Source organism: Amphiprion ocellaris, chromosome 6 (genome assembly GCF_022539595.1).
Source record: "Amphiprion ocellaris isolate individual 3 ecotype Okinawa chromosome 6, ASM2253959v1, whole genome shotgun sequence".
Taxonomy (NCBI): domain Eukaryota; kingdom Metazoa; phylum Chordata; class Actinopteri; family Pomacentridae; genus Amphiprion; species Amphiprion ocellaris.
In genome coordinates, this window is record NC_072771.1 from 32,741,220 (window position 1) to 32,769,212 (window position 27,993).

Consider the following 27,993-nt stretch of genomic DNA (forward strand, 5'->3'; position numbering starts at 1 on the left):
AAACTGTAAATAACTGCTTTATAACAATGATCAAATGACACAAATGTTAATTAAGATTAGTTTATTGTCATTTTTATAATATAATACTAATACTAAACAAAATGCTGGCAACAGCTGGTACTAATTTAGTAATTAAATTATTTAAACATTTATTGATTTTGATTTTGCACCCTCTTTTTTTAAAATTCATGTGTGCCAGAAAGTCGTTAAATACTGCTTCTTAAAATATTTAAATCTGTTATGACCTGTAAGGTTTTTGCAACTGTACTAGGAAGTTTCTAAGTGGGTAAAATAGAGTGGAGGTCAAATTTAAAAACATCCATGTGCCTTTTATTACACATTGCTACTATCTATGCTCTATGTGCATTTAAGAAAGGGAAGCACATAATAGTTAAAAAAGAGAGAGAGAGAACTTGAAAGATGGAGAAGTGAACTTATTGGATTTTGGTGTTTTTTGAATGTTTATTTTCCTTTATACATATATGTGTTTATGGAAGAAACAACCAGGATGCTTCAACTCAGTCCTTGTCATTAGAATTTGGATTTACATATTTCATATCCATTTATATGGAAATACAGCGTTCAAAAGTTAGGGGTCACTTAGAAATGTCATTATTTTTCAATTAAAAGTATTTTTTTCAATGAAGATCACATTAAATTAATCATAAATACTGTTTAGACATTGCTAATGTGGTAAATGACTATTCTAGCTGGAAATGGCTGATTTTTAATGGAATATCTCCATAAAGGGACAGAGGAACATTTCCAGCAACCATCACTCCTGTGTTCTAATGCTACATTGTGTTAGCTAATGGTGTTGAAAGGCTCATTGATGATTAGAAAACCCTTGTGCAATTATGTTAGCACATGGATAAAAGTGAGAGTTTTCATGGAAAACTTGAAATCGACTTGGTGACCCCATATGTTATGTCATATGTTATACATACTATTGAATCTTTGACATGTTTCTGATAACTGAGTTGCAGATGTGAAGCTGTCATTGTTAAGGCTCTACTGTTTTTCTAGCAAGTAATGTTAATTAACTTTGTTGTCTCCCTTGTTTGTTACATCTGTACAGCCTGGTTAGTGACAGAGGATAAAGCTCAGCTGAGAAAGTTTATTCCCTATACTGCTTCAGCAGAGTTCTCAGAGGCCGACAGATCAGATGGACGATGTTCTGAGCTGCTCAGACTTGGATTTCCTTACTTTTCTCTCCTACATTTCCCAAAATGCAACCAAAGCCCCTTCATCTGACCCAACTGCCAACATCTCTCAAATTCCACAGGGTCGCTTCACAATGCAGGCTTTCTGTTGCAATCTCTATATAGCTGAGATGATGTCATTTGGGGTTTTTTTCCCAGACTTCCTCCAGCGACATTATAAAAGTGTTTTCAAGGTCTGACTCAAGCATCCAAGAGCTGCTAAACTGATCTGACGAATGTGCAAAGACTCCCTTTAATGACAATACTGTGGAGTAGCTGTGTGTTTTGCTCACAAGGCAACATGACATCAGAGGAATTAATTATCTGTCTGGTCACATTGAACAACAAGTTAAAACTCTTTCCAAATTAGCATTTTGGAATGAAACCCCTCATTGGGAAGTTAAATCCCTTTCAACTCTTTCGCCACATTGCCCATGTCTTTTATGAGAAGTCTTACATCATTGTTTTCCACTAAAAGAAAAAAGAGGCTTTTCCAGAGTAGCCCATAATAGACCTTCTATTGTTTGGGCTTCAGTGTATAGGATCTTAATACTTTACATTTCTTAATATCTTGTCGTGGTCATAACTCTCTGCTGGACTCGGAGTTTGGGATACAGAAAGTGTAGGAGGGTTGAGGAGGATGAGAGAAATTGTTTGCTGTTATATGATGAAGTTTATTTATTTAATTTGGCATCTGATGATTTAATGTGAACTCATGCTGTGGCTCTGGAATGACGGTTAATTTAAATTACAGCTGATGGGTGTGGACTGGTTGTGACATTTTTTTTTCTTTTCTTAATCTTACATTTGCTTCCATTTCAATTTGCAAGATTTCACATTTTATCCTCACTGGACTTCTTTAAAGTTGAGATTACACGCGTTTTTCTTGGCTTCTGCCTGCCCCTTGCCGGATTCTACGTGTCACATCTGAATCAGTTCATCAGTACTACTCTGGAGGAGTTTATCACCCTTTGCAAACACTTTGGGTCAAAGTTTGTATCCGCAGGTAAGAGGAAGAGCTCAAGACCTTATTTAGGAAACATGTCCGGTGCGTCACGGCTCACTCGCGCTGCGCAGCAATAACTTTGACAAGTGCAGTGGCTTCATTTAATCACTGACACAAATGGAATAAAGACGAGGATGGATTACTCCTGGGGGAACATCTTCTTCACTGTCATACTCATCAGTAAGTACACGTCTTTTTTTTTGCACTTTTAACTACATTTTCATTATTTTTGCGCCATTACGCGCCACCGATCTCTTAAGAGTTAAATAATAGACCTATTTTCGCCAAGTAAAACAGCTGTTTTGTGTCCTTTTCGGAAAATTATGGTCTGTAATCTGTATTAGGCATTCGACGTAGCTTTGATGGTAGTTGCAGAACAGTTTCATAAGCGACAACCCTCTACCGAGTGGATCTATTTGGGAATGTTCACACTCTAACTCGATTTCACCTCATCCTGGAGCTTTTTTTCGTGCAAATGCATGATCCACAGTCAGCCCGTATGGATTAAATAACGCTAGATTCGTTGTTTTGTGGGTCACACAGTTGCTGTTACTCGCTGTCGCTTCTCTATAATCAGTGGAAGCTTCCAAACTGCAGCCAGACAGACTTTTAACGCCTGTTCTCCATCCATGAAATGAGAGGAAATGCAAATATGTTTTTGCAGAATCCCAAGTGGAGGCAAAGTGCTACTTTGCGCTTGCAGGTAAACAGGCGTGGCAAGAGACAGTGCTGGTGTAGGTCCCCTGAGTCCAATATCCATCCACATTCCTGCGCCTGCTGATTGAGGGGAAGGCAGGCTGAGAGCTGAGCCGAGCCTGTGTGGACTTGTGGCTCTGAAACTGCAGCAGCAACACTCATCCACAGACAAATTCCACCTGAGGGGATTCAGAGGGTTTGAAGATGGAGTGTGTCTGTTGAGAAACATGCTGCTGGATTGAAGTGTCTGCTAACTTCCATGAGTTGTATGACCTTCATGTGTTGTGGTGCTTCTTTAGTGTTTTTCCTTCATGAGTCAAGCTGATGTGTTTGTTTTTTTTTTTTTGTTTTTTTTTTAATGTCCATGATTCAGACACAAAACCACCATCTGACTCTGAAGGTGGGGGAAGTCAGGATGGCTGCATTCACTGCTGGAGATAAAACATCCGACTTATCTCTCATCATGATAGCATTTTAGACTTTAGATACAGAAATTCAAAACTGCAAAATAATAATATAACCAGCACTGACAAGCAGGATTATACTGGGCAAAAATGTAAACACAGCATGTCATTTTTTATATAATTCTCTTCATTCTTTCTGATGTAGTGGAATATGCATTTGTTTTTCCAACACACAGCATCTTCATAACAGAACTGACATCATGAAATGACCACGTATGCACTGAACTGGGAAAGTTAACAAGTCTGTACCAAGTCACACGACTGCAACACTCAGAGTTATTGAGGTTGTCTACTCTGTGAAATGTTGTTCGACTCTTCCTGAAGGCTTTTGGTGAGTTTGGTGGACATTTTTGTGGACAGGGTCACGATGTTGGACATGTCCATCCAGAGCATCATGTTGCAGATTGTTTCTCGTACTGGGCTGTCTGAAATAATTTCTTAGATGACAGATGGTGGAGTTGTGGACATTTAAGTGCCAAACTACAGCCCCAACTGAGATCAGTTTGAATAAAATTGCATCTTAAGGTGGCCTTTTATATTTACTGGTCAGAAGAGTGTCTGATCATGGTTCTTTAAAGGTCCCAAATGATGAAATGCATTTTTGTGGTTATTTATGAAGAATAAAAGGGGTTTAGATATGAAGATATGTACTTCTTCCATTCATCAAGCCTTCTCACAACCAGTTAGTCTCCCAGCTTTATAAATCAGTCAGAATTTGCTCCACCAAACTAACCAATAGTCATCCAGCTCTGGCTGTCAATAACAGTTTGAGTTGGTGTATTCTTTCTGAAGGAAACAGCAGCGGCTATTTTTTTTGTTTTTGTTTTTGTCCAGAGCAAATCACCCTGCTTGACCACAGTGCAAACACCACCCAACCAACATTCTGAGAAACTTCTGCTATTGTGTAGTAATCTTTTAAGCAAGACGTTTTCATGTTTAGTTCCCAGGATGTTCTTTTGAAGGCAGAGTAAAGTTGTCTAATGAGACGGAAATTTTTCTAGTAATATTTTCCGAATGTTGCATTAAGAATATCATTCCACTGTTATGTAACATTATGGAAACCTTTTATAGAAGAACGTTTGTAACAGTAGCATCTCCTCAACAGCTTCAGAGTATTCTAGGCAAAATGTTAGTTTGAAATTACAAGAACGTTTTATAAAAACACACTCTGTTTTCTGAGGCCTTGATCACATGTTGAAAATCCTTTTTTAAAGTTGATTTGAGAACATTGTTCTGTTGTCATGTAACATAATCTGACAGTGTCTTCCAAACATCATCTCAGTGTTAAAACATTCTGCCTTAGTTAACTGTTAACTTCACAGGAACATGATTTGAAACAATACATTTCCTTAAAACGTTCTTTGAGCATTAAATTAAAATATTTTCTTTGAAACATTGTTAGAACCTCTAGGTAATGTTAGTCACTGTTGCAGGAATATTCCTTTCTTGTTGGGCAGGACATTTGAAACCTTGAATAAGCAACAACAGAAATGAGATTTCGACCATACTGACCTCAGAAAACCAGACAGTTTGCATGTTATAGTTTGTATTTCAGTGCATAGGATGTGGTTTAAGTGGTCGAAACTGTCAGTGGGAGACTGACTCACACGTACAATTAATCGCGAAACTCTGGACTCTTTATATTTCAGTGCAAGCAGTTGACAAATTTTTCACTTGACTTCATAGTTAACACTTAATAATGTGCAGTAACTATATCTCTGTGCAACAACATGAATAAAACTATGTTGCTATTAATTCACTGTATACTTATATTTTTGTTTTCTTTGAGCGATGCACATTTTACATTTTTACTACTTAGGGTTATATTTTTAGGACACAGTTGCTCTTTGAATGAGAGCAACTGTATTAGCATCAGTATGTCTGATATTGATTGTCAGGTGTGAAAGCTATCAGTTGTTTCATCATGCAACTTCCTCTTTCTTCTCCTCCTCCAGCTGACAGAATCTGGCAGTCCCACTCCTTCAATGTTGGCACTGCAGGTGCCAAGATTTTCAGCGGACCAGCAGCAGAAGAGTTTGGATACACAGTCCAGCAGACGACAAACCATGAAGGCAAATGGTATGAACTTGAGCTATCATGTAAAGGTCTTGTTCGATGAGATCAGTGTGATTTTCTTGGCATTTCTCAGTTCATTCTCGGGTCATCAGTACAAACCTGCACACCAGATGAATTCTGCTTTCAGTGAGGTGCTCAGTTGTGTGCTTGAGGTAAAAAAAAAAAAAAAGAAAATCCACACAGCTTGTCCTGAAGATGCTCCTCTGGCCTGAGATCTCAAGGCTGTGTGCCGGTTGTTATTATCCATAATACTCATGAAGCACCCAGTTTGCAAATGATGGCCTGTTGCTCCAGAGAGATGCACCTAGTTATCTGCAGTGCTTAGTGGGCTGTAAATACGTCTACACACTGTGTGCACCAGGTTCAAGCCAAGTCACCGTCCTGTGTATTAGAAGCAGTAGATTCTAGTGCACATTAATCCAAACTGTGGTCAAGTCTTCTGTTTGTTGCAGCAGCTGCCAGTGATTAGAAAATCTCATTTAAGTTGTCATTAGTTTAGCTGTATGCTCTTGTTTTTGAGTGAAAGGACTGGAAACTCGTCATTTTTGCTTTGCCAGCTTCAAGGAGTTGTGTGCTGTTAAAAGTCCACCATTTTCGTTGTTATATATAATTATTCTTCCCTTGACTTTTCCTGTAGCACCACCATGAGGTTTGCATTTCTGTTTTTTTACTGACGAGATCATGGTATCATACAGATGTTAGCATTTACTGTACATCCAGCCTCCACACAGACACAGTCTTGCTCTTGATTTTTTTTCCCTTCCAAACTAATTCTGCTCCTTTCTTGAGCTAAAAATGATATTTTTTCTGCCAATACAGTTTATAATGTATATAAATATATATAAAATAAAAATTAAATATATGAAGAAGGAAGTACTGGATTTTTGAGGCCTATCTGGATATATGTTACTTTTTTAAAAATTAGATTTTATTGGTCAAGTTCTACTGATGAGTGACTGAGTAAATTCCCGCAAAATTGTGCAACCTCTCCTAAACAACATGCTTGATTTGTTTGAGCTCCCACATCCTGCATTAGTGACACAAACCCTCCTGCCATGTTTAAAGCCTCCCACAATATAACTCATTTGTCACATTTAGTTAAACAGTAACCAAACGTCTCGATCATGTCTAGATGTTATAAACTGTGAGTCACAGTCTCACAGAGTAAGTCACTGTCTGCAGGAGTGTCACATTTACGTAACTGCACAGCATCTGATAATGTTCTCTGTCGGTATATTCCACTGTGACAAAACAGCAGCGATACGCAGTTTCCTGTCTGGTCCAATGACACATCCCACCTCCCGCGCCTTTTTCTGTTCTGGATTTAGAGAAACGTCTAAATCTTAATACAAGTAACAGCGTCAACAACATCTGAATATGGTGATGCGGTGCTCAAGTGTTAAGATCGATGTGTTCCTTGTGAACTTGCAGAATCTTGTTTCTTCCAGACTTTAGAGAAGAACAAGACTGACACGCTGTTACATGCTTCTAACAGGATCACACAAACTTACTTTTGCAAACTTACAGGCTGATATTTCTGTGTGTTTTCTACTGCATTTGTTTTAGAATTGGGGTAGAAGTTACTGCTGTGAAATGTACTTAAAGAATTTAAATTTTGTGCTTTTCTTATTACAAGTTCCCATCTATAGCTGCAACTATAGGAATAACTGTTTCAGTACATGTTTATTAAAGATGAATATTATTGTTTTCTGAAGGCTGCTGGTTGGTGCTCCCTGGAGTGGTTTCAGTCAAAACAGGAAAGGGGATATTTACAAGTGTCCAGTCTCAGGATCCAGAAACAGCTGCGACAAGCTCAATCTTCAAGGTGAGATCTGACGTTTGGTTGTTTAACCTTTGACCTGTCGACCAAACATTAGCCATGTACTTAAAATGCCGAAGCAAAACTAAAAAGATCCATCATCCTGAAACATATAAGATGTCTTTTTTGGCATTTTTGAAATTTAGCAATAGATACATGTAATCTATATGTTGAGTTTATGATAATTGTACAGATTTTATACTTTCCAAATTGAACAACTATAATCTTAACTTTGACTTGGTTTTGACTTTTCATCCTTTTCCACAGACTCTCTTACTATTCCAAATGTTAGAAACGTCAACACCAACATGTCCCTGGGTTTGACTCTCACCCGGCTGCCTGCACCTAGTGGTTTGATGGTATGAACTATACAAAGGGATCAAGATATTTCAGAGACCTGCAGATTGTAACAGTGATTTTTAAGCTAAAATGGCACACATTTCTCTTATGTATTTACTCAGTAATTTACTATAATGGAGTCATTCTGCCTCAGTTCACCAAATATCTCATGCCTGACCATCTTCACTTTGACAGAAGTGTTAAATTGATTTGACCACGTGTAAATTCTGGACTCATAGGAAACATTACTTTTGAGGTTAGATTTTTTATTTTTTTAAAAAGGTGGAGTCATGTTGATTTTTGAACAGTTTCTTCTTGCCAATCTTTGAAATGTTTAAAGTGCCATAAGTTAAGAAGTAACAGTTGCTACATTCCTGAAATGTATATATACATATGGTCTTCGATGGTACAACCCTGTTTTAATAAAACAATACAAACCAGTTATATGATGGTGCAAATTGGATCATTCCAATATTCCACCAACTATAAAACCTTTATTTTCCGCCCTAAGAGACTGATCATTTTTGCTGCGTCAACAATGTGGAGTAGGTGCCAGTCAGAAGCATAGCTTATGAGAAAAAAAATTCAAATGATGTTTTTTGCATTTAAGACCAATATTAGGACAATCATTGAGCAGGTATAATAAGTGAAACCCCTCCAATAGTGATCCAACTGGAAGAGTTAATAATATTGTTACTGGGCTAAAAGAAAAATCTTGGTTTTCTAACTCATAGTGCTTCAAATAATCGGTGCCATAAGTATTTACATGTATCAAGATCTATTTTAATTCATTATAATCTTGTTAGCGGAGAGTTAGTCGCACTGTACTGGGAAAGAAAAATTTGCAGCTTCATATAACTGGTTTGTATGGTTCTATGAAATCAGGGTTGCACCATTACAGACTATATGTACATGTCAATGAGCTGCAAAATTTCAGGACTCTTAACTACATTATTTCTCAAGTTATCGCACTTCAAACGTTGCACCACAGATTAGCACAAATGAAACACAATCAACATGACTGCACCTTCTTTAAGAATTTTTAACACAAAAACTAATGTAACCTATGACCCCAGATTTTATATGTTTTATTATACTAACATATATACACACAGAGGAAAAATCCAGACAAATATGAGATGGTCAGACGTGAACTTTTTTTAATACTTCGTGAATTGAGGTAGAATGACCCCACAATGCTTACTTTGATGGAACCCTCATAATTTGATGCATTCTCAGTAAATTGCATTCAGTTGCATTCAGAATGTAATTACAGGATAAACACACTTGGGTGGCAAAGGCAGGTGACCTGAAACTGTTTTGCTCAAAGATTTCCCCCCTAAATTTACATTGAGATGCCATTTTTAGATTAAGGGAAGTATGCCAGTGGTTTATGTAAACTGATTGCTGCAGCAGGAAGTAAAGTAGTCCCAGGCCTTTCAATTACTTTAAAAAAAAGCATCTGTTGAATGTGCTGGCAGGTTTCATTTTATGGATATTTCCAATACAAGCACTTCAACATGAATTATCACTCTTAATCTCAGACATAAGATCTTAGTAGATGCTTCTAAAGGCAGTGACTAGCATGAACAGCTGCTAAGTCTCTTCTTTTGTGGTGATCTGATTCAGATGTGTGGCCCTCTTTGGGGACAGCAGTGCGGCTCTCAAGACTTCTACCCAGGAATCTGTGCAAAGTTAAACCCCCTCTTTCAACCTCAACCAGCCTTCTCTCCTGCCGTCCAGAGTAAGAAGTGTTTATATGATTATTGATGCTTTAAGTTGTATAGTTAACGGTTTTTACACAGTGGCATACGTCTGCTTTTGTTTAATTTCTTCAAATAGAATCATGTTTCTTGTGAGAGAATGTCTTTACAGAGTTGTCTTATAGCCAGCTGCCTTTTTAATACAAATATTTATTTTGCAAGTCAAGTTTATTCTACGGTTTAAATTTTTGCAACGCGGCTTGGTAATGTTTTGCTTTTCATTCATGACTCCCACTTCCTGGTTGTCTGAGGTTTCTGGAATCCACCAGCATGACGGTGCAGCTGTTTAACCACACGATAATGTTAGTTTAACGAGACTTAAATAGGATGCGTTACCAGCAGTATGTCAGGAGAGGTGCATGAACTGAAACCAGAGGCTGAATGAAAAGATGAAAAGTAGAAAATAGACGTATTTGTTTATTTCATGGCTGCTGTTTCAACATATTATGATCTCTCTCTCTGGTGTCTTGTTTAGCATGTGGAGGGCCGATGGACATTGTGATTGTTTTGGACGGCTCCAACAGCATTTATCCCTGGGGGCCAATGACAGACTTCCTACGGAAATTGATACCTACGCTCGACATCGGGCCTCAAAACACGCAGGTAGCCTCAAGAAATTTAAGCTGAGTATAAGCTGGATTTTAAATCAGTTAGTTACTTTTTTGTCTTAAATGGTCATTATTGCAATTTTATTTCGGCAGGTCAGTGTCATTCAGTACGCTGTTAACCCCAAGTTCGAATTCAAACTGAATCAGTATAAAACCAAAGAAGAGGTTGTCGCTGCAGCGTCCAGAATCACACAGATGTACGGTCAGTCTACCAACACCTTCCACGCCATCCAGTATGCCAGGTTTGTGCTGCCTTTTGCAAACATGCATGCATTCGTTTTATTTGTGGGTTATTTATTTACTTGTAACATTTCTAGAGCATTCTATACTTTTTGATCTTCTTATATTGCTCTCTCTTTTACCTGAAAATACCTGAATAATTTAGATTTTTAAAGTTGTTTTGTTTTTTTTTTGTTTTTTTACCACATCCAAAACTGTTCTATTGCTTTGTGATCAAACCACAAATTTTAACTTGGAGATGTCCACTGTGTCTCCTCTTTCAGTCAGTGGGGTTTTAATCCAAATCACGGCGGCCGACCAACCGCTGCCAAGGTGCTCGTGGTCGTCACTGACGGCGAATCTCACGATGAGTCCTTCAGAGATACGGTCATCGCTGATTGTGAGAAACAAGGCATCACACGCTTCGGTATCGCTGTAAGAAATGAACTGACATTTACTCTGATTATGTCATATACAGATCATAATGATTAGAGCAACCTTCAATATACCAAGTGGAAAATGTAGGCTTCAGTTTCCTACTTTAATCACAATTTTTAGTTTCACTGTGGTTTCTCATCCTGCGTTCTAGAATTGCATATTGCAGATTTTCTTTCATGATGTTTACCAATTTTTGATAGAAGCCGTTTTCAAGCAGATACTCACTCTCTTGGTATACACAGAATCTGAAAAATATAACTGTGGCTATAAATTTGGATGTCCTACTACTGCTTACAGCTACTCTAAATTTTGGAGTTTGTGGTTCTAGTTTATAGTTTAGATATTTTTATAGTTTTCATTGTAGGTGTAAAATTGTTGATTGCATAGAATCGCACAACTTTATCAAAACTCTATCCTTAAAATTTACACTTGCATACATTTCTGATTAAATTTGCTGTTTTAAAGAGCTCAAGTTGTTACCTAATTTATATATTTTTTTAATTACTAGCAGTATTTCCTCAAGTATATTCTTTTAACTAGCCCTGCTTTAGTATATTAATTGCTACATTTTGGGGTCTATTATCTAACTCAGTCCAGTGTGATTTTTTTTGCATTTGTTTTGTAATATTTTGATCCTTTAAGCTGTTTTATCTGACTTGAAATTGAAGAATGTGTATCTGGACATTTATATCTATTTTTTCCTTCATAAATATACAATTTCAACACTTATTTTAATTGAGCTGATTTATTAGAGGCTCCTTTTTTTTAGGCTTTTATGGCTTGTGCAGTTATAGATCCGCAAGTGGGATGTTTACCATCTTACATTACATTGTACAATTTTCCACTCCTATTTCCCTCCCTTTTTTATAGGTCTTGGGTTATTACATCAGAAATAACATCGACACAGAAAACCTAATAAAGGAAATCAAATCCATTGCCAGTTTACCCACAGAGAAGTATTTCTTCAATGTGTCTGAAGAGGCGGCCCTGTCCACCATCGCTGGAACTCTGGGGAACCGGATCTTCAACATCGAGGGTGCATATTATTTCTCTTCCTGCCCTGTTGTTGAGGAATTTACTTGACACTGGTGTTTCATACATGTTGTCTGTCGCAGCTTAATGTGTTTTTTACAAATAGTTTGCACTCGTGATTCTCGATCTGCTCCTCTGTTTACTCGTCTCCTCTGTTCCCTCAAGGCACTGGAAAAGGAGGTGACAACTTCAAGATGGAGATGTCCCAGGTTGGATTCAGTGCTCATTACGCGAGCCAACAGGTACAACACACTGCCTTTCTATACCTCTAAAATGTTGCTGCCAGTTGTGACAGAGCAAGTTCACATATATGACTGTTTTTTACGCTCAAATTTGCAAGAGCACTCCATGATGTGGGGGTTTGTGGTTTCCTGGCCAATGACTGAAATAAACTTCCAATTTCACAAGTAGTGTAAATAAAGGCTGACTGCACAGTGACCCGGTGGTTAGCTCTGTAGGCTCACAGCTTAAAGATCCCCGGTTTGCATCCTGGTCTAGGCCTGTGACCTTCCTACATGGAGTTTGCATGTTCTACCTGTGCACATGTGGGTTTTCACCAGGTTGTCCAGCTTCCTCCCACAGTCCAAAAACATGCTGAGGTTAATTGGTCGTTCTAAATTGTCCGTAGGTGTGAATGTGAGTGTGATTGTTTGCCTCCATGTGTAGCCCTGTGATAGACTGATGACCTGTCCAGAGTGTCCCCCGTCTTTGCCCTGAGTCAGCAGGATAGGCTCTTCCACGAGCCTAATGAGGATTAAGCGGTGTATAGATAATGGATGGATGGATGTAGATAAAAGCTTATCAGATGTTAAATCATTGAGTATGGGTCAAAGGGCTGCACAAGACTATCTTTGAGAGGCAATCTGACAAGATAATTTTCTCCTAGGTGTGAATGAATCTATCTACTGTATACATTTGCACAACACTGGGTACAAGTTTAAAAAATATGAAATATGTGAGTAAGAATTTTTGACAAAGCTGGTCACAGAGTCTCAAGTTTTCGTGTGTGAACCTCAACTCATTACTAACAACCTTCCTGATTCACAAATGCAGCATTAAAGCCAAACACAATGCTACATTTTTAAGTCTGACTACAGTCTTAAGCAGTTGTCTTTTTTAACATTTAGAACGTGTTCTGATTGTACACACATTGTGCTTTTGATTATTTGTTTTTTTTGTTTGTTTTTGTTTTTTGCTTGGAAATTCAGAAGAGAAATATTAGTGGTATTTATGTGCTCTCTGCTGACTGGTGTTTGATGTGTGCTGTTTCAGGACGTGATGATGCTCGGAGCAGTGGGAGCTTACGCTTGGAGCGGCACTGTCGTCCATCAAACAGGCACAAAAGTGGATGTTCTGCCTTCCTCAGCGTTTGAGGGAACACTGCAGGACAGAAACCACAGCTCGTTACTAGGTAGGCGTTTGCAGTTGTCATCGGCATTGTTTTGTAACTGTACTGTAAGTTTTGACAGTACTGTCAATCTTTGCACAAAACAATACAGGCGTCAGGGTGTTGGATATCATAAGATTTCACTGCAGCTTCAGCCTAGTTTCTACCGTAGATAAAAGGTGTGGTACATATCTGGGACGCTTTTGAGTGGAAACTGATTTGTGAAATTTTCCTCAACCAGATAAGCTTTGCATCTGCGAGCTAATCACTTTTTTCATCTTGTAAACAAATCTGTGAAGCAGAGCATCACAGACGAACTATTTGCACGATCTACGGTAATTCTTTGTATGACCAAATTCATTCTACTTTGCAGGTTTAAAGCTTAAATGTTTCACTCATACTAATAACTTAGATTTGGAAATCAATCTATCTCATCTGACATTCACCTTTACGGTACTTTCACCATTATTACATGCGTACTCATTCATGTAATATCTTCCTATTCCTTCCTTGGTTATATGTGGTGGCACACATCCTATTCAATTATTCAATTATTTCTTCATTTTTTTGTGCTTATTACTGCTTTGACACAATGTGTGGTTGGAAGAAAGTGTTGAAGGAAGAATTCAAATGATATATAGAATAGATATTACTAAAGTAAAAGTACACAAGTACATGAGTCAAAATGAAGTACCAAAGATAAAAGATTTAACCCTGTCTGTGTTATATTGATTTGCTCCTACTGATGCATTAATCATCTTATACATGATCATATTCTACACTTTGCATGTTAAAAAAAAAAAAAAACTCCAGAGAACATCTCTATTCCACCTACACTGAAGTTTTGAACTTTTACTGCCTACTTGGAGTCTTTTTTGAGACAATGTAGACATGTGCAAACTGCTCTTGATTAATTTCTCCGTCATGCGTTTGTTGATCTTGTTGTACTTGTCGAGGCAGGACATGTTGCCCTGTTATTACTCCTATTTGGTACACAGAGTTAAATAAAACCACTTGATTTCCAGCTTCGCTCCACCCAACTCACACCTGACTGTGGTGTAATCAGCCAGATGAAAAGAAAACACTTCTTTAATCTGCAAAGTAACTAGTAAATATGCTGTTTAAAGAAATGTAGCGGGGTGAACAGTTTGATATTTCCCAAAAAATAGAAATACTCAAATACAAATACCTCAAAATTGTTTTTAAGTACAGTGATTGAGTAAATAGTTACTGTGCCTTCCACCAGTAAAAACATGTCGGAACTTTTGGTGTAAGTTAGTAAATGTGCTCTTTTGCAGGTTACTCTGTCACCACTCTGAGCGATGGGTCGACAGAATACTTTGTAGCCGGTGCTCCTCGCTCCAACCACTCCGGCCAAGTTATCGTCTACACTGTCAACGCTCAGAAGCAATCTGCCATCATAGATTCAGAAAGAGGAAAACAGGTACTGGCGTTAGAGGATACCATAGTGTGAAGCCTGACATTTCACCTCTCATCAGTAAACAGCTGCTGATTGTTTTCTTAGATTGGCTCGTACTTTGGAAGCGTCCTGTGCCCCCTGGATGTGGACAGAGATGGAACGACCGACCTCCTGCTGGTTGGTGCTCCGATGTACATGAGCGAGCTGAAGAAAGAAGAAGGCAGAGTCTATCTTTTCTCTGTCACCAAGGTAAAAACCTCACCTTTCTGTTAACATTTCATGGTCTGGATTTCCTAAGACGGATTTTCACTCTTCGCACTGAGTCATTTATAGTTTTCTTTAATTTAGAGAAACTGTAGAATGATGTTTAGCTCCTTCAGCCACATGATTTCTCTGCCTCATGATTTGAAGGGGATACTGAACGAGCAGGGATTCCTCAGCGGTCCACCCCCAACTGAGAATGCACGTTTTGGGATGGCCATCTCCACCGTTCCTGACCTTGACCTGGACGGATACAATGATGTTGTAGTCGGAGCGCCACTCGAAGACAAAGGAAAAGGTGTCATTTACATCTACAATGGACAGAAGAAGACATTAAACAAACAGTTCTCACAGGTACGGCGAGAGACGTTGTTTTCCACATGAATTCTGAGATATAGAATTGTTTTGGTTGTGATCTTTCAGTGTCTTTGGAGTTAAACAGATGCTAGATACACATCAGTATTGCAAATATTTTTAGCCCTCTGAGCCCCAAGCAGTTTCTGGGAGTTTTTTGATTGATTTTCATATTTCATTACAATTTAAAGCCCTGGAACTCTATGGAAACAGCACAGCCTGGACTAGTAGCAAAGGGAACTAAAAAATGCCTTCTATGTAGTATGACTATGTTATATTGTTATAAATTATTTAAAAAAGGGAAAAAATATGTTAAAAATATGTTAACTTATATAGTAGAGGTAAATTTTGATTATTATTGTCAAAAGTTCAAACAGACTTCTGCACTCTGCCTGACTACCAAAGATCCTACAATTCTACAATTTCATTTAGCAGACAGTTTTATCCAAAGTGATGTACATCTGAGACTAGATACAAAGATACATTTACAGGTGCAACGTTTCATCAGGCAAATAGTAAAAATTTTCAAAAACCTGCTATCAACATGTGCAACATTTATCCATGTGCCTGTAGGTGTTAAAAATACTGAGGAACAAAAGTAACTTTGCAAACTATCGATAGTTTTCTACGTATATTTTTGTCTCATATCTTTTTTCACTGCAGCCTGCAGTTCAGACCTGTTTACTTGAAAAGTTCTTGAATTTTTGCCACTTGGCATTTAGTTACTGCTGAGTTAGTCATGGCTTTACAGTTGCACTGAGTTGTGCAGAATTTTTCGTTTTTTGCACAATACGTTTAATGTAAATGATGTATTTTAGGAGAATTTTCAAATGAGACATGTAGAATAAAGTAAGTTACAATGTCACAGACTGCTGGAAATCAAATTATTATTTTTTTCTTCTGTTTTGCTGTTTCTGTCTCTCATAATTGCGTCATTTTTTTTTTTTTTTCAAAATATGACTTTCAAACCTGCCCTTTGGTTTTTGGGTTCAGGGGGTTAATGTCATCAACTTTGTAATAATATATGAGATGATTTTTTTATTTTTTATTTTCAGAGAATCTTTGGCTCCAAACTGGATCCTCAGCTGCAGTATTTTGGAAGGTCTCTGGATACTTACAAAGATCTGAATGATGATACGCTTCCTGACATCTCAGTCGGGGCTTATGGTAAAGTGGTGCAGCTCTGGTGAGTTAAACTACTACAATATGTGGGAGCCTTAAATATAGTCCATAAAAACTGTGTAACTTGTGTAATGATTTACTCGGTTGTATTGCTTTTATGATGTTCTCTCAATGCATCCTTTGTCTCAGACAAGGCTGATAATAATTTGAGGTTGAACTTGTTTTCAGGTCCAGAGGTGTGGCATCTGTCACAGCTGCAGCCACTTTCAAGCCTGATAAAATCAACATTTTCAACAAACCTTGTGACATTAACGGACGCAAGCTGTCATGTTTCAACACCAACCTCTGCTTCACTGCTGCATTCAGGCCTAAGAACCCTGTTGGACCCATCGGTAAACCGTCGGTCGTAACAATATGTAGATTCATTATACTTAAATTAACTGCAAGAGTTGATTGGAAGGATAATGATGCTGATCTAGGCAATAAAGAGATGTGAGATATTTGGCAGGATATCCAGTTCATTCTATATTTTAACAGGCTTGGGTCATAATAAGTGAATTTCAATACAAATAGCAAATAAAATGACAAGGAATGTAAAAACCGCCTTACATTTATCATAAAGACATCAAGAAAAGAAAATCTGTGTAATTCCCAAACTGTTATTGCTTAGAGGTCAAATTCAAATACTATCCTGCTAAGTTTTAAAAATAATAACAGAACTCAAATGTCAAATAATGAATCACAGACATGGTTTTTCCTTTTTTTTTTCAGATATTTCCTACACTTTAACTCTGGATGCTGACCTGCAGGCTTCACGAGTGACATCAAGAGGACTGTTTACGAAAAACAACGAACGCTTTCTCACAGAAAAGACAAAAATCTCATCTACACCCCTTTGTCAAGACTATCAGGTTTATGTTCAGGTAACGGATAAAGATCATCTGTTGGTGACCTTGAGTTGATAAAGGTTGTACATATATTGCTCCAGATTTCCAAATTACATATGAAGTGTGCTGATGCTGATTTGCTCATACATGCTTTATTCAACAGGAGACGCCAGACTTTGTGAATTCTCTCAGTCTGAAAGTTGAAATTGAGCAGCAGAATGCAGATGTGAACCCCGTCCTTGACATATTTTCTCCAAATGCCCTGGAATTCTTTGTAAGTTACTGATACGCAACTTTTATGTGTGCATCTGTGTTTTGTTTTGCCTGTCCTGTTTGTTCTGCAGGTAACAGATGACTTTAAATGCAGTTGCGAAGGTGTTTGTACAGCCATTTAAAATGACATGTTACATCTGTGTGATGATTACTGGCTTGTTTCACAGAGTCACGCAAGTCCTCAGATTTAAATGCTACATGATTCCCAACAACAAGCTTGAAAGTCATCCATTTTTGTAAATATATATACAAGTTTCTTTTATGTTGTGTTCTCCAAAGCTGTAGAGATTATAGGAGAAGCAGCTTTTAAACAGTAACGCAGCATCCAGCTGAATCTGCTGATCTGTTGTTGTGCCAGATCCCGTTCACTAAAGACTGTGGCTCCGATGACGTCTGTGTCAGCGATCTGGTGCTGAGTGTAAAGACGAGTACAAAATCATCCAGGTAAAAAAAAATCCCCAACTTGTCTCAACATACAGTGTGAGGAGTCCAGTTCTGTGTGATGGTTTAGTGAGATAGAACAAGCTTGGACAAGGCTGTGCGCTTCTTCACCGTGAGTCACTTGTGAAGTGAGGATAAGCGATCATTGTAAATGCTCAAAACAAACTATGTCAGTCAGCTTTGTACCATAAAGACCAGGTACCACCAGATAAACAGATAAAGACCACATTTTCTGCCAGTTAAAACACTTTTTGTTGCCTGTTTTTGTGTTTTTGTCTCTTGTTTTCTCACTAGTTTCAAACGTATAGGGCTCTGTTAAAAAATGGAAAGTTCTACATAGATATGATGATAACTGTGATATTTTGCAAATTAAATGTTGATATATGTGGATATATAACAACAAACATATGATAATGTTGTAAAGAATGTAGTTTCCTGTTTGACACTTCAACACTGAAACAACACACAGTACATTTATGATTACAGACTCTTTCCACCTCCCAAGTGTAATTTATTTGTCAAAAAGAAACAAAACACACAATAAACAAAGCTAAAGATCGTTTTTACGCATAGCAATGTGATAATAGATATGACTATAATATTGTTATGCTCATATTGTTATCATGAGTTCCTTTGGCTGAAATAATCGTGCAAGGAAATCTGATATATTATATAGAATATGTTTATGAACCAGTTAGACTTTAATGATATTTGGATCAGAATCTGATGGCAGCTGTGTGGCTCTTTGCTGATTTTGCCAATCAAATGTCATCCTAATATGATCAAACCACAGCCAAACAGGATGATGAAGGGTTTGTGTGTTAAACTCCTCGTTGATAATTCCTGAGAATGTGTTTTTTCTGAATCTTAACTTTTGAACGATGACGGTTAATTGTCATAATAGATTTTTTATATCTGATAAATGCTAAGTTTAAGTTCCAGTTCAGTAATGGAACGTAATATCACATACTCATAGTACATATTTGTAAACAGAGCTGTGTAAAAGTCTGTCTTGGCTGTCAGACGGATGCTGCACTGAACTGACCTAATGGATAAATGATAGATATTACAGTACCAGTCTCAAAGAATTCTATTTTACTAGAAGAAGGAAATCGTGACGAGTGTAGAATAGTTGATTTTCTTGTTTAAACACTTGACTGTACGTCTCTTTTCATGTGTAAAATCTACACTGTACAAGGTGCAGGTAGAGTCAGATTTCATCAATTTAATGTACTCTTTAGTGTATTTGTAGAGGTTATGGGGGAAAATAATGAATGCATTTATCAGTAGGCCCCACCTCTTAGTGAAATAACTGACTGTTCCTTCTTATTTGTTCTGTTCTGGTCAGTTAGACAGGACTCATACTGTGAATTTGCTCCTTTAATCTGTGGCATGTGGAAGTTAAATCACGTGGATGCAGAAAACAGTAATCTGAGCTCTTGTGTTACAGCTCAGCTCCTGTTCTGGTCAGCACTAATAACAGAGAGCTGTCATTTGAGGTGGATGTGAAGAACAAAAAGGAAAACGCATACAACACGCAGGTGTTGATCACGTACTCCAGCAACCTCTACTACTCCTCCGTCTTTCCTCCTGTGAGTTAAAAATACTGAATGCTGTTCTTTTTTTAGATTTTTCAGAATTATATGTAGACTAAAACATTTCCAAGGAATAATTTGGGGCTTAATAACATGTGTAAGTCTAAAAGTTATGTACAATTCTGAACTGTAAATTTACAGACCGATGGAGTCAAATGCACGTCAACACAAACAGAAACTGTCACGTGCCAGGTGGGATACCCGGCTTTAAAGAAAGACCAAGAGGTAAATACAAAATAAAAGGTTATTTCTCTACTGTCTCTACTTGTTTTTAAACCAATTTTAACACTTTCCTAATTTGACCAGTTACATTAAGTAATGCAAAACATCATCTTCTGTCATTACAGATGAAATTTCAGATAAATTTTGAATACAATCTTGATCAGCTGCAGAACCAAGCTGTGGTGAAATTTGAGGCCAAGAGGTACTCTTAATTCAGACGATATTCTATCAAAATTTTCAACTTATTTAAAACTACTGGAATGTAATAATGTGTTTTTTCCTTTACAGCGATGGTAACGAGGAAAGACCTGCAGACAACAAGGTGGACATATCATTCCCTGTTAAATATGATGCAGGGGTTGTTTTATCCCGGTGAGTTTGCTTTTTGCTACCTTGACATGAATTTTTATTATTATAGATTGACAGTTGATGATGCCAGATGCCTCAAAATGTTAATTTTATCCTCTCTTTATTGTAGACACTCAAACATTAATTTCTATGTGGCGGACGCTACACTTCCAGTGGTAACAACAGTGAAAACACTGGATGACATCGGCCCAGAGTTTAACTTTACAGTGAAGGTACAATGAATGAATCCATCTCTTAAAAACCTGTCACCTCTTTTATGTATTTATTTAAAGATGTATATATACGTATGTAACAAATCGTATTTATAGGTTTCAACGAGTAACTTCCCCGTCAGCCTCCTGTATCTCACCATCGCTCTGCCAACGACCACTAAAGGTGGAAATCCGCTCCTCTATGTTACCAACGTCGAGACACAAGCTGTGAGTGTTTATTTAAAGTTAAAAACTGTTCCTCCTTGTAAATATGTGTTTGAAACTGTAATTTTAGACATTCAAACAACTCTATAAATGTCACATATACTACAGACCAAACTTTTGGAAGCAAGATCAAATTCGTACAAATAAAGATCATAGTTTTATTTGTATACTTAGCAACAAAATAAACATGATCATTATATAGTCAGTCATCAGAATACATTTTTACTATAATTATCAGGTGTTTGTACTCTTGTTTCTTCACTCAGCTTCTTCTTTCTAGTCATTCCCGTGGTAGTTATAGAGATATGGACACAGTTGAGAATTATTGGGACTTTTGAATGCAAACTCTCAAAAGCCAAAGAGCTAAAGTGAATAATGCAAACTGTGATTTGTTTTTTACTTTTGCACTGAAGTTGTGACTCTTCTAATTCTTCTCAACCTTAAAGCTAAGCCCTTCTTTTCTTTTCTTAAGATTTATTCAGTAATTGTCTGGTAACTTCAATGCATACCAAAAGGTAAACTGAGGAAAATGGTGCATATCAATGAAAGCAAAGTCTGATCATGTAGTAAATATATCCCAAAATCCATAGGATTCATATTGGTTTTTTTTATTGTTTTTACCTTTTAAAGAAAGACATTGTGAACAGAAACTTGAAGTTGCTTCCAAACTTTTGGCCTGTAGTGTACATGGTTACAAAAACCACTTAATCGCCTCTACAGATTTGTTTTTCTATGTCAGACTGTGTAAAATGTTTACTTTAACTGATTTAATTTGACTGATTTGACTGTAAAATATATTCTTATTGAACTGTTTCCTTCTCCACCTGCAGGGAGGTTCTGTCAGCTGTGATTCCAGCAGCCTGGTCGATCCTCTGAAGATCGGAGTGAAGAGCCACACAGCGTCTTTCTCTGAGGAGAGCCTCAGAAGCATCGAGAAACTGGTCAGTTACTTACGTTTTTAGCATATTTTCACCACCTTCCATGTCTCTTAGGACACATTTTATCCTGTACTATCACAGACAACAAAACTGTCGTGCACAAGCTTAAATCCGTACATGTGTATGAGATTCTAAAGGTATATTTTTCAAAGCAAAATATAGTAACATTTATACAAAGCCAGATGAATTAAAAAGCTACAAAGTGCATATACAGTAGTAGAATTTTACATTCCAGTTGCTGGATATTTTCAAAGAATACTGCATTTCAATTCAATTATATTCATATTCTTCTACACTTTCTACCTCTAGGTCTAAACCTGTAACAGCTTTACTTATACAGACTTATGTATCTATAGCAAAGTCAAATGGATTTATAAAGCACATTTAAGAGTTACTACAAAACGCTGTAAAATCAAATCAGGGAACCATAAAATACAGGAAAGACCAAATGATGAAAGGAAAAACCTGAATAGAAAGTGAATAAAATAATAATAATCTAAAAATATAACACAACAAAGGATGAAGTCAGGGCTTTAAACTCTGCTGGAATTAAATTTCAATGTGAAGAGGTGGGTCAAATGTCTTAAGTCTGAGTAGTTCTCACCTGACAGGTAAACTCGTAACTCTGTTGTTTTATTTTTGTGCCCCTATCTCAGGAAATCCAAAAGCATCTGGTTGGTTACCCTAACTGGGGTCTGATTATATAAGAGTTCTGCTTAAAAATAAATGCCAAAATTGTATATCATTTCTGAAACTGATGGGAAGCCAGTGGAGAAATACTTTTTCAAGTCTTTTAGACAAAGACAGATCTCACAGAATAACAGAATGTTAATCTTTCTTTGCATGTTTTTTTATTACCTCTACTCCATACACAGAAGAAATTTTAAGTTTTTCAATATTGTGGTTGCACTGATTGGTTGTTGTGCATTGATTTTCTGTAATTACTGTTGGTTTTTTAATTAATTTTTTTTAACCGACAGGACTGCAAGAGCGCAAAATGCAAATATATGAAATGCATCCTCAAAGACACAGACGTTAAGAGCGACTACTTTGTGAAAGTTAAAACCAGGATCTGGAGTGGGACATTTATTTCGGTAAAATATACAATGCTGGTTGTTTGGTCTGCTTTAGTTATCATTTATTTCCTTATGTTACCTGTTAATAAATTGAGAATGATGCCATCATTGCTCTCATTTGTATACTGTTGCCATGTTAGGCCACGTATCAGACCACTGAGCTGACCACCAGTCTGGAAGTGGAGACATCCATCCCTGATTTGCTCATTATCAGCCTCAAACAGCTACCAGTAAGATCACGTTTCATTACTTCAATTTGTGTTTTCTTGACAACACCACTGATAAGCAGTATTTGTACGTGAAGGTTACGTGTGAAAATATTTTATGCATATAATATTTTTATCATTTTTCATTTTGCACAAAAAAGGTGTAAAATGTGATTTCTTTTTAGTTAATTATGTTACATGTGAGTAAGATAGACCTCTGCTGTTCTCCTGCTATAAAGGTGGTTTTGACAATCAGCAAACCAGGAGAGAAAGGTGATGTTCCAGTGGGAGTCATAGTTGGCAGCGTCATAGCTGGTCTGCTGCTGTTGGCGCTGGCGGTCGGGCTGCTGTGGAAGGTACGTTTTTGTCCAGTCTTTTGTGAAAAAAATAAAGAGGAATATCAAGAAATTATTTATGAAACTGCTAGTATTTGTAAGTATGAGTGTTTCCCTTCTGTCACTTGTTCCTCTCAAAATGGAGAATGTTCATGATCTGTGTTTTCATTACTTTTTTTTTGTGTGTTTTCATTACAATACGTGGCTCTGTATTAATTGAGTATACAGGAAACCATATTTACTTAAAACCAATTGACCGTGCAACAGACAGTAGTATTTGTGTCATTCCACCTTGAATCCTCAGGAGTCTTCTGCTCAACCATATCTGATCATAAACTTTGGTTATTTAAAAGATATCTGTGAAATTTTAGCTTAATATATCAAATGCTTTCTAAAAAAAAAATGCTAGTTGGCCCATTTCAGCATGTTTTCTCAGGCATTTAAATCAAGACTATGTTTGAATGACTGTATCTCAGGAACTTTTAAAGATAAAAACCTGATAATTTCTCAGTTATTTCTCATGTTGTTGATTCAGAATCTGCAATACTGGACAAGTACATCAAATAGTCTCTGATTATGGAAGACGTGAAACGTGAAAAGTGAAGCTGTCTTGAAATGTCCCATCTTTGAGCACACATTAACAAAATAATTGATAATGCACAAGTCAACTAGTGACATTTTCTGAACCACATGCAGTTGCATGTCACAATATCACAAAACAAAACTTACAGAAAAAATATCTTTTCTTAGTTATATTTGTAGAACAACTTTAAAACTCTGTTTTACTTGGATTAGGCTATATAGAAATATTTTTGTTTTTATGGTACAGCTTGTCATAAACCGTTATTGATCCTACAGTGGGGAAATTTTCCATGTTACAGCAGCAGATAGAAAAAAAAACAATACAAAGAAAAGAGCAGCACACAATGCCCACAGTGCACACATATAAATAAGTACTTTCTCCTTATGCAAAAATATTTCTATATATATTAATACATTTTTTTTAGTATGTGTGACCAAGTATTTCATATTGAGAACTATTGTGTATGTTTTGTTTCATATTATTGTGAAATGCAACTGCATGTGGTTCAGAAAATATCACTAGCTGACTTCTGCATTATGTTTTTTTTGTTAATGTGTGCTCAAAGATGGGACTTTTCACACCAGCTTCACTTTTCATATTTCAATGCATCCAGAATTAGGTATCAGTTGATTTACTTGTCCAGTATTGCAGAGCCTGAATCAATGACATAATCAGAAATAACAGAGAAAACTTCAAGCTTTAATCCTTCATATTTTCTGAGATATTGTTATTAAAACATAGCTTCAAATTTCAATGCCCAAGAAAATGTGCTGAAAGTGGGTAGACAGTAGTTTATTAAAATATCTTCGAAAGTAATACATGTATTAAGCTAAAATTTCACCACCTTCTTTATATATATATATATATATATATATATATATATATATATATATATATATATATATATATATATATATATATAGACAACTCAGAAATGGCTGAGCAATTCTGAAATTTTATGATTTGAGATAGAATGACCACATTTACCACATATATAAGATGGAAGAAAAACACACTATTCCCAGTATATTAGAAAAATGACAGTATAAAGTGGAATCTTTGGAAAAATAGGCACAATTTTTTCTTGTAAAACAAAGATGATTTAAATAATGTTAGAACTGTGTCTGAGCTTGATCTGTTTGCTTTCTAGTTTGGGTTTTTCAAAAGAAAGTACCAGCAGCTTCAGAAGGAATCTGATGAAGATGGGCAGAGTCACGCTAACGAGGACGGAGTTTTGTGAAGTGAAGAGAAAACCTGCAGCCTTTTCTCTCTGCTGGATGTTTCCAGGATGGAAACTGGTACTTTTCAGTGGTTCTTGTATAGCAAAGAGACTACAGCTCAGTCACTGGAAATTGGACATTTTAATGAAATGGATTCAGTTCAGCTTGTGGATTCCTGGGATTCAATCATATTTCCAGAGGATTTTGGTCTTACATTCTTTATTTTCTTATTATTTTTTTTATTGCTTTGTGGATTGTACAGAGTATTTGCTATCATGCACTGACTTTGAAAAAATGTTAAGGCTGTTTTTTTCTCCACAGAACTACATATATAGCAAGAAAAAATAAATTTAGGCTATGGATGAGATAATCGGCTTGGATGCAAATGTTGCCATCCAGAATTTTACACTGTAAAGGCATTTAATTTATTTTGTTCAGACAAATTCTCAACAATGTGACTGCAAAACAGCTATTCCAGTTAGAAAATCTGACAATAATGAATATAGCTATTTGTCACACACATACTATAGGCACTCTGTAGCATTTACTGCCTTGAATTCAACGGCCATCTCTGGCACTCAGGGCTTTTTTGCATCAAGACTATTGATATTAATAGCTTATTTGCAAAAAGGAAACAATACCTGTCCTGTAATAAGTAAAATGTGTAATTATTCTGTTTCATTGTGTTTGTACTGTATATATTATGAGATAAAATTGTGATGTTTGATTTTGGGTTTTATATATTAAAAGATTTTTTGGCGATATGGGTCAGTGGAGTAGCTACTTTGTGGTATTAGCTTTAGTGATTTACCATTACCTGTGAACTTGTCAGGTTTGATAAGGGGAGCAGCAAATCCTTTGAGGCTGACCATTATTTGCATAGGCAAATAATCTTTATAATGACACGACTTTGACTGGTAATATCACAATGTTAAATTTAGTGTGGCCATGCCGAGGCTATTTGACAACATTACAGGGAAAACCCTCTGAAAGTATGATGGATTCACACAACTTTTCTTGGTTGTGGTGAGTGCTGTGTACTACTGATGCCAGCTTTCTATGGACACAATAATTGCTGTTAACTTTTGACTCAGGTCTCCTCTAACTTAATACAGCTCTGATACAGCAATAGGAGAGTTTCTTGAGTTCATGCTTGGTCATATGAAAAACTGAATCACAGTTTCTTTGCAAAATATTTGGTTCAAGAAGATTGGTGACATATTTTCTACTAACTGTCCTATTTGTGAGACTGCTCCTCTCCATAAAACTGCACATTAATTTCTATAAGATTCGTAATACATGATTTAGAAGAAAAACACTGCATTTTTGGCTAAATGTATGTTTTCACAGCTGTTTTTCAGTCACTCCAATGCTAAATTAGTCCTTATATGGTCTAATCCGTGTATATCTTGGCAATTGGATTATCCGTTCTGAAACAGGTAATGAAAAACAAAAAACGAGTGGTTATTTGATTTTCGTTTTAAAATACAAAAAATAAAATTGAAATACAAGGCGTTTTTCCTTTTCATGATCAAAAGAGATATACGAAATTTTAAAAATGCATTGATTTTCATTTTATATTTAGAATAACAAAAAAATAAAATCAGAGACAGAAACGAAAAAAGGTCAGTTTTTTCATTTTCTGAGACCGGAAGTGGTCATCAGCGAGTGTGGAGCCAAACGACAACAAGATTCTCAGAGGGCGGAGCCAGAGAGCAGTGATTGGTCAGACTGACTGAGAGCCAGAGAGCAGTGATTGGTCAGACCATAGATACTATAGAAGACAGCGCGCTAGCATATCTAGTCTTCTATATATCTATGGTCGACACGTCTGGTAGTATCTCTGGCTGCTGTTGACCTTGTTTTTGGAGTAAAACATGGTAAGAAGATAGATACTTCTAACCAGTAGCGTTGTTTTGTTGTACGTTAAGTCAGCGACTTGTGTAGAGTTGTGTTTTGTCATGTTTCAGCAGTTGGTTCGGACTAGCTAAGCGGCTAAGTTAGCTAGCGGGCTAATTAACACAGGTGGCTAACTTACTGCTGAACACCTGTGTTAGTTGCTGCAGCAGCTGTCCTCATTATTAGAATGACCTTCTCAACCTGTATTTCTTTGCTGTGTATTTTAGCTTTTAAAAAAGTTATTTTACTTTAAGGTTAACTGAAACCCGAAAGTGAATAAATTGTATTTCTGTGATCTGTGTTTGATTTCTGTCTTTTTTCCTGTCATCCAGATGTTCAGAGGGAGATGATGCCACATCTGGTCCAGCTGATGGAAGGTCTTGAAGTTCTCTGACTGGCCTCGACTGAAGATGGTCGTCTCACTGGATTTAAGGTTCAGATGCTCAGTAACAAACTCCACCAATGAGCCAACAGGGAAGCTTTAGGTTTATTAAATGTTGCTATGAAGGTTTCGTTGTTTTTCTTTGTGAATGCAATGTGCTCCAACTGAAACTTGAATTAGAACTTAGAAGTAAATCCTTCCATCTGAAAGGATTTAGTTGCATTAATAACCTGATAACATTCTAATTTTTATTCCAGTCTTAGTTGGAAATAGAATCTCTGTATTGATTCAGGTAAAAACTGAACTTCACAGCATGTTGGAGCAAAACAACCAGATGAAAGCTGTGATGGTGTTGGATTGTCAGACCGTAATGTTGCAGCTCAAAGCAGCTTTTCTAGCTCAGTTCATTCTGACATTCAGCTATGAATCAACACAGCAGATGGTGATCCATGCTGTGGAAATCTCACATCTCCTGATTTAATGGAACTGCTTTGCACTTTTTACACTGTTTATTCACCAACACTTTATTTAATAAAAGTCCCATCTAGTTTTTATGAGGAATGTGATGTTTTAATTTCTCTGTGAATAACTGCAGTCTAATGCAACAGCTGGAATTGTAACATCTGTCCTGATATTGATCATGAAGTATTGATCAGAATACTTATGGTTAGCAGTCATCCCTGAAGTTTTACATTAAAATCTTTACTTGTGTTGTGAACTTTGGTAAGAAGCAGGAACTTGAGCGTTGCCATGGATACATGAGTGTTAAATTCTGTCCATGTTTCCATTTTGGGAAATGCAGTCCAGTTCCAGAATGTGGAGGAATTTAGTCTCACAATCACAGACAACAAATATTATCTTAAAGTCAGGTTATTGTTGTTTATCAGCACAATACAAAAAGATTAATGTTAGAAATATTCCAGTTAATACTCTAGAATATCATGA

At 36.7% G+C, this 27,993-nt stretch overlaps 1 protein-coding gene across 1 annotated transcript; it reads left to right on the plus strand.

Moving 5' to 3' along the window:
• The first annotated feature begins 2,170 nt into the window (after positions 1-2,170).
• On the plus strand, positions 2,171-25,529 carry itga2.2 (integrin, alpha 2 (CD49B, alpha 2 subunit of VLA-2 receptor), tandem duplicate 2). The gene is made up of 30 exons (XM_023269161.3): positions 2,171-2,388; positions 5,324-5,447; positions 7,160-7,269; positions 7,531-7,622; positions 9,232-9,346; positions 9,841-9,968; positions 10,067-10,215; positions 10,477-10,627; positions 11,501-11,666; positions 11,828-11,904; positions 12,935-13,073; positions 14,348-14,493; positions 14,575-14,718; positions 14,881-15,084; positions 16,140-16,270; positions 16,435-16,598; positions 16,978-17,129; positions 17,257-17,367; positions 17,725-17,810; positions 19,258-19,399; positions 19,544-19,627; positions 19,750-19,826; positions 19,913-19,996; positions 20,103-20,205; positions 20,302-20,412; positions 21,240-21,350; positions 22,328-22,441; positions 22,564-22,653; positions 22,869-22,985; positions 24,698-25,529. The coding sequence occupies exons 1-30, from the start codon at positions 2,343-2,345 to the stop codon at positions 24,785-24,787; spliced, it is 3,558 nt and encodes a 1,185-aa protein (XP_023124929.2). The 5' UTR covers positions 2,171-2,342; the 3' UTR covers positions 24,788-25,529.
• Positions 25,530-27,993: the final 2,464 nt, after the last annotated feature.